Below are 8,010 nucleotides of genomic sequence, written 5' to 3' on the forward strand. Positions count from 1 at the left end.
TTACCAAATTAAAAAAGGCACAACATTGCATGATTGGATAGCAATTACAACATATGTTTTAGAAAAATACAAAGGTCATCGTTATGATATACCAGCAAATTAGCTATAGAGAGATGGAAGGAGTAAAGTAGGGAGAAGAGCTATGTCCTACCATTTCAACTGCCCTCATCTTTTGTTATTCCCATACAGTCGGAAAAGGTTAAATGCAGAGATACAGGAAAGTATGAGAATACAAGAAGTGACCACAAATGCAATCGCTAAACCACATCCAGCCTTGATGCAGAATCCCCTATACAGATCACATAGTTTCATCCATTGAAGCTCTGGTTGGCCAAACTGTGCAAGCAATCCTGACTGTGCACTTGCAGCCACTGCAGCTACTGATACATATGCCATTACCTGAAATAGATGGGTTACACATTATTCAACATGATGTAGTGTATAAGTTTATTTATCAGCTCTGTTTTTTTTTTTTTTAGTGAAGTTTGATCGAAAAAGTGTATAACAATAATAATGCATACAGTATACGAATTAACTAATCTCTAATTGCAAATTTGATCAACATTCATAAGCTCCAAGAGACCATATGAGTAACGAAGGGCCTCGCGCTTAAATGGCAATCACTCGCACGGGCAACAATTTTTATTGGATTAGTAGATGCTGATCGAGTTCACCTTATCAGATTATATGCAATAGGTTTCATCTCAAAATGGTAATTGTTATGAATGCATTTTTAAATGGAAAAAGAAGTCCACTGCAGTACCAAAGACAATTTATACAATATCTTATTTCATCACAATTTGCAGACATCTTAGTTATGTTCTATTTTAAATTTCATTTTAAGGTTGAACAGAAGTAGTTCTTTAAAAGAAATATGCTACATAAAGATGGCTCAATTGTTCAACAAAAAATAGGCATAAATTTTGGTCAAAATTAGCAGCACATCACACATATTGTGCAGCGAGCAGTATTCGCAGTATAACAATTGATGTTGATGTGCCTTTGCTAAGCCAATGTTTTTTTTTCTGTAAAAAATATGTACCAAGATCATAAGGACATGGTAACTATATTGTAGCAAATCACTGTTACCATTTGGAACATAAATATCTTAGGCCCTCATACATGGTCCTTATGCCTCCCATATTGTATGTAGCATCACTCTACACATACCTCACTCTTTAATGAAAATGCACCTTGGTTTTAGCATTTTACTTAGGAGAGAGAAGCAAGGTCCGCCACACGGCCCACATCCGTACCTAAATCTATACTAGTCGGCACCCGATATAGTTTGGTACCGATTCAGTACCGTACCAAATCTGTAGGGCGTGTTGGCCCATGACCGACACACCTTTTTTTTTGGAGTTCTCAAAAAAATTTAATTAGCAATTACTCTTTTTAAACTTTTTTTTAATGAATTTAAGTCTAATTTGATATTTTTTTAATATTTTTTTAATATTTTTTTAATATTTTTTGATATTTCTATCATCCTGGTTTAACCTATATGATGCATCTTATTGCTTCAAGTAGTAACGTGAAAATTAAAAAATAATACAATCAATTACATACATTTAAAGTCCAACATACATACCGGTATTTGAAATCAAGTTAAGGGACGATATCTCTCGTAGATATCCAAATCATCAACATAGTCAGAAGGCACAACAATCCACCCCTCTAATTTTTGGTATTATTTATATCTTACTTATTATTTTTAAAAATATTTTTTTAATATTAATATTTAAAAAATTAATTTCAGCTTAAATTCATGTATAACCCAATAATGGATGAAACATATATGTTTCTAGGCCCTCGGGCATGCATCAAAGGCTACTTATTTCTCAATTTTTTCTAAATTTAGACCTAGGCCACTGTGCGCATAATCACATCAAAACTTGAATAAATGAATACCAATTTTTTATGGAGAGTAGCTTGTATGCCTCTAAATACGTTTAATGCCATACCCAACCCGGTTCGAAATCAGATTGACTCGGTGCGAACCGGCCGGTTGGCACCCATTTGACATGAAACCGACCTGTTTCGGTCGGTAAAGGACCGATGCCAGCCGATCCAATAACGGTTCCAGTCGGAACCAAATAGGATTGTCGAACCGACTCAGTTTTGCACCGGATCTGCTCCATACTACCTGAACCGAGTTCGGCCCAGTTTGGCAAACTCTGGCGAGAAGCGAGAGGAATGGTAACTCCATATGCAAGTATATTTATCATTTGGAATCACAATTTCCAATTCTTCCTTTAATCAAAAACTATCCAAGTCTTTCCTCTCGTGCATAATACCCAACACCAGATATTTAATTCAAGGATATATTTCAGAAACGAGGAAGATGCAGGGCTGGCTAACAATTACAACAATAATCTACTTCATGTAGAATATGTAAGCAAAGTTTTAAAAAGGGATTGGGAGGGATTTTGCATGAAAATATGAATATTAGATCAGTCGATACGCATGGTTCTACAGATCAACATGGCTGGCAAATTAAAGGCACGTATAGAAAATAATCATTTTGGCAAATTAGGCTGACGGCAAATAAGGATCCATCAAAGATAGATTTTTTTCACCTGATCACATAAGAAAATAAGCCAAGCGAAGGGCTTGTTTAACAGAACACTCCCCTTGGTTACATTTACTATACATCGCAGGCCCTGTATAAGACTATAACATGCAGCAATCCCATTAAATATCACCAGAAACCTGCACCCAAAAGCAATGTAGAGCAAGGGAAGAAAACAAAAACAAGTAAGTTGGTGCAAAGAACATTAATTTTTTTATTAATATGACATGAAGAAAGACTTCAGGGCTTGCTTACACTGAAGCCTTCATGTCCGTGAACTTGGCCTTCCTTTCCAGGTAGACGATCCTCCTGGTCTGGGTGTCAGTCCCCACAAGGGCAGCCACAAGCACGGCAAGGCCACATATAACACACCTGAGAGCCACCTCTCCCACCCTCAGCTTCCTCTCCACTGCCTTCCATCTGCCACCCACAGGCACATTCCAAGGATTGCCCATCCTCCCTGAACAAATTCCCCACGAAAGATCCAAAAGAAATAGAAAAGAAACCTTCTTTCTCCACCAATCTCACCAACATGGAATTCAATACTGGAGTTTCCCTTGTATAGGGCCCATGGCAAGCAAAACAAGCTGGTAGGCTGCTGCTACTCTTAATTTCCATTTGGTCTCACCTATTTAATGCGGGCGATTGGGTAGCTGAACATTTATTATATATTAATTTGTTCACCTGTCTTCTTGGACAGCAATGGGTGGGTAAGTGGTCCCTCTAGTGATTTGAGATGCACAAGGTTATGCAGCTGAACCTTTTGGATGGAGTTTACCTCTGCTCCCCCGATTGCTGGTGAGATCCCTCCATTTAAAATAGGGAAAATTAAGAGCCGGCCCATTTTTTGACCGGTCCCTAATGTTTAGTCCATGTTGATCGGTTCTTTAACAACCGGTATAGCGACATTTCGATATTCCATCATGAGATGAAAATACTCCTCACCCTTCCGCTCTTCCTCTCTTTCATGAATAGCGACCTCTTTGTGGAAGACGGTGAGGCTGAGGGGTGCGCTGTCAGACACCTTGGCCGCCGGCCACGGCTTGGCCCCCTCCCTCGGCCGCCAAGGCCCGGCCCCCTTCCGGCACTGCTTGCCTCGCGGGAGGAGAAGAAAGGAGAAGAAGGGAGGAGAAGAAGGGCCGTTGTTGGCCACGGCTCGGCCCCTTTTGGGCGCCGCCGGTCTTGCGGGAGGAGAAAAACTTCACTGCTGACCTTCCACGGCTGCCGCCAGCCACGGCCTGGCCCCCTCCCTCAGCCGCCACAGCTCGGCCCCCTTCCGGTGGCTTCGGCCGTGCGGAAGGAGAAGAAAGGAGAAGAAGAGAAGAAAAAAGAAAGGAAAAAGAAAAATGAAAAGAAAAGAAAAGAAAAAGAAGAAAAATGAAAGAAAAAGAAGAAAAGAAAAGAAAAATAAATAAATATATATATATATATATATATATATATATATACACGAATGAATGAATAAATAAATAAATAAATATAATAAATAAATATATTTCAATGAAATAAAATAATAAATAAAAAATACGAATGAACAGATAAATAAATAAATAGGATAATAAATAAATATATTTCAATGAAATAAAATAATAAATAAATAAATAAAAAGGAAAATAATGTGTGAGCAGTAAATAATTTGATCTTCATGATATTGATAAGTACAGTGGATTTGTCACAATTGCAATTAGTTAAGTAAGCTTTGAACTCAGTTCATATAGTCTCGAACACAGTTAACTCACCATTGCAATTACGTTAGTAAGCCTGATACACAGATAAGCTTAATCTAGCCTGACACATAGTTTATATAGCATGGCATACATTTAAGTGAGCTTCGTACGTAGTTAATTAATGTTTGAACACTTAATCTAGCCTGGCACAGTTAAATCATCTCGGAACACAGTTACATCTTCTCTGCATACAGATAAATCTTATCTGCATAGAGTTAAGATGGCTCAATGTTGCAAAAGGTTTGAGCCATCTTAACTCTGTGTAGAGAAGATTTATCTGTGTGCAGAAAAGATATAGCTGTGTTCTGAGATGATTTAAGTAAGTTTAGGATACAGTTAATCAATATTTGAACACTTAATCTATCCTGGTATATAGTTAAGTCTCCACATACAATTAAGTAGAACACACTTAATCTAGCCTGACACACAGTTAAATCATCTCGAAACACAGTTACGTCTTCTCTGCACACAAATAAATCTTTTCTGCACAAAGTTAAGATGGCTCAAACCTTTTGCATCTTAACTCTGTGCAGAGAAAATTTATTTGTATATAGAGAAGACATAACTATATTCCGAGATGATTTAACTGTGTGCCAGGCTAGATTAAGTATGTTTCAAGTTTATTTAACTATGTGCCGAAAAGACTTATTTGTGCCATGCTCGATTAAGTGTTCAAACATTAATTAACTGCATGCCAAGCTTACTTAAATGTGTGCCATGCTATATGAACTGTGTTATGCTAGATTAAGCTTACGTATATACCAAGCTTACTAACCTAATGCAATGGTGAGTTAATTGTGTTTGAGGCTATATAAACTGAGTTCCATGCTTACTTAACTAATTGCAATGGTGACAAATCTACTGTACCTATCAATATCATAAAGATCAAATTATTTACCACTCACTCATTATTTATTTTATGTTATTTTATTTATTTATTTATTATTTATTATTTTATTTATTATTTCATTTCATTGAAATATATTTATTTACTATCTTATTTATTTATTCATTTATTCATTTATTCGTATTTATTTATTATTTCATTTCATTGAAATATATTTATTTATTATCTTATTAATTCATTCATTCATTTATATATTTATTTATTTTTTCTTCTTTTCTTTCTTTTTCTTTTCTTTTTTTCTTTTTCTTCTTTTTCTTTCCTTTTCTTCTTCTTTTTTCTTTTCTTTTTCTTTTCTTTTTCCTTCTCTTCTTCTCCTCCCTTCTTCTCCTTCTCTTCCCACAAGGGCGGAGGCACCATAAGGGGCTAGGCCGTGGCGGCCGTGGGAGAGGGCCGGAAAGTGGCCGACGGCGACCGCAGTTGGCTAGCGATGAAGTTCTTCTCTTCTCGCGAGGCGGCGACGCCAGAAAGGGGTTAGGCCGTGGCGGCCGTAGGAGAGGGCCCGGGAGGGGGTCGGGCTGTGGCTGGCGGCAGCCACGACCTGGCCTCCCTTCTTCTCTTTCCTTCTTCTCCTTTCTTCTTCTCCCGTGAGGCCGACGGCGCCGAAAGGGGGTCGGGCCGTAGCAGCCTCGTGAAGGGGCCGAGCCGTGGCCCGCGGCGGCCGCGGCTTGTGTGCAGAAGACCAACCTGTTCTTCTTCTTCTTCTTCTTCGACACCTCCCTACCGTGGGGGCGGGGGCATCTTCGGCATTTTTTTAAAAAAATAATGCTCTTAGGGACCGGAAATTAAAGTTAGTAAAGTTATTGGACCGGACATTTCAGTTATAGTCAACAGAGACTTTTTGTTATACCAGGTCCATCGGAGGGTGGGGAATTAATTACCCATATAAAATATTGAAAAGAAAAGAAAAGAAAAGACAAGAGTCCTCACAGGAATACTATATTGATAATAAATCTTGCCAAGGATATTCATGCTGAAAGACAAGTTGCTTCCTGGCACTCTATAGTTGCCAACCAGCTGTTTGACACCTCCGTGTCACAGATGGAGCTGAGAGTAGCTTGGTTCGGACTGAGTTATGTGCGACATGCATTGCAGGCCAGAGATATTCTTCCGGAGGGTGACTTGGCGACGATCATTAGATGGATTCTGCAGACGTCAGGTGGGGTCGGTGATCACCATCCACTGCTGAGGGATATCCGGGCCATATTGTGTGATGGGATGGTTAACAAGCGAAGCATGTGTTCAGGAAGGCGAATGGGGCTGCGGACTAGGTGGCTTTCTTTGTCGCCAACCATTCAGAAAACCACCTATGAGAGTGGGAGGGACGCAGGTGCCTAGTACTCTCCGTGATGTACTGTTTTTTTTTTACTTTCTTGGTTGTATCCGTACACGTTATACATGATACTTCCGTTTCAGCAAAAAAAAAAAAAAAAAATGAAAGAAAATAAAAGATAAGGGTCCTCACCGGAATATTGTATTGATAATAAATCTTGCCAAGGATATTCATGCTGGAAGACAAGGTGGTTCCTGGCACTCTATAGTTGCCAACCTGCAAGGAGAGCTTACTATGACGAGCAAGATTACCAAAAAACATTGTTCAAACTCGTGCAATAGCGTATTATCATCATACTGTTTTGAAGAAATAAGCAGAACCTCATATAACAAAGCATCCCTAGAAATCCGAATGGGGGTACATAAAGATTGAAAGTGATAGAACAACCCTCATTTTATTATGGAAAACAACCCAAGAAAATCACTTCTAACTGTGACTCTACAGGCAAATTAAGATCACTAGAACAAAACAGCTCTATTGGCCCACGAATAACATCATCGAGAAAAGGAGTTGCAGGGACCAGCCATTCCCTTCCCTCATGTTATGAATGGTGTGGAACAAATGGCCCATCAGACCTCAAAGATGTTTCTAAGATTAGGTACAAGGGTTTTAATATACCATGTTTATTCCCAACCAAACCAGGTCAAGTAGAATTATGATTTTGAAGAAGTTTTATCGCTGTTACCCCGCGCTTTATCACATGATGACGCATCGTTGCCATCTTCGGCCAAGCACTAACGAAGAATAACGGGAAGAAACATCCTTTAGTGCATGTACCAAGGAATACCGTATATTTTGCCATATTTTCTCTAACATTTTTTTTAAAACAAATAAAAATCAAATCAGGACGGAACTTCTGCTAACTACTTGAATCTGTCAGCTCAGTGACTTAGGAAAACAAAAATAAAAGGGAAAGCATATGAGTTCCGTGACTTCAAAAAAAAAAACAAAAAAGAAAAACGAAAATCGAATGCGTGAAAAGAGGCCATCTGCCTGCATCCTCTCTTTCTCCTTGTCAAGCCTCTCTCCATCTATCCTCTTCCTCGTCAAGCTGGGTCTCCTATCCGTTAGGCCGTCCTTCTCTACCTCGAGTCTATTTCTCTTTCTCCAATTCGCTCCTTTCTTAGGATCAAAGAAGCTGCAATATATATTAAAAAGCCCGGAAATATGTATCACTTAGCCATATACTGTGTACTCAAAGACATCATATTTTCTAAACTATGTACCGATTTATCTAGAGTATGTAATAAGATGCTAAATAATTATTTTGCTAGGTATGTATTACCTAACTATGTAGTATGTACTGGTGAACACCATGTTGTAGAAACTATGTGATTGATTTATCTGGAGGTATATTTTGAAAAGCTGGATGACTATTTTGTTAAGTGTGCATCACTTGACCATGTACTACATATGGGTGAACACCATATTTTGAAAATTGGGTATCAATTTACCTAGAAGTGTGTATTGGGTAGCA

General features: G+C 38.6%; 1 protein-coding gene across 1 annotated transcript; it reads right to left on the bottom strand.

Annotated features, from left to right (window-relative positions):
• LOC103708628 (CASP-like protein 2B1) lies at positions 1 to 3,168 on the bottom strand. Its single transcript, XM_008793648.4, has 3 exons — positions 2,825 to 3,168; positions 2,577 to 2,709; positions 1 to 399 (listed from the first exon to the last, which is right to left on the bottom strand). The coding sequence occupies exons 1-3, from the start codon at positions 3,022 to 3,024 to the stop codon at positions 166 to 168; spliced, it is 567 nt and encodes a 188-aa protein (XP_008791870.1). The 5' UTR covers positions 3,025 to 3,168; the 3' UTR covers positions 1 to 165.
• Positions 3,169 to 8,010: the final 4,842 nt, after the last annotated feature.

This window comes from Phoenix dactylifera, chromosome 8 (assembly GCF_009389715.1).
Source record: "Phoenix dactylifera cultivar Barhee BC4 chromosome 8, palm_55x_up_171113_PBpolish2nd_filt_p, whole genome shotgun sequence".
In the NCBI taxonomy this organism is placed as follows: Eukaryota; Viridiplantae; Streptophyta; class Magnoliopsida; order Arecales; family Arecaceae; genus Phoenix; species Phoenix dactylifera.

Coding starts and splice junctions, on each gene's coding strand:
- LOC103708628 (XM_008793648.4), bottom strand. CDS start 3,024: ATGGGCAATCCTTGGAATGTGCCTGTGGGTGGCAGATGGAAGGCAGTG. Junction 2,710..2,824: donor ACGGACATGAAGGCTTCAGT/GTAAGCAAGCCC, acceptor TTTTGGGTGCAG/GTTTCTGGTGATATTTAATG. Junction 400..2,576: donor TTATTTTCTTATGTGATCAG/GTGAAAAAAATC, acceptor CATCTATTTCAG/GTAATGGCATATGTATCAGT.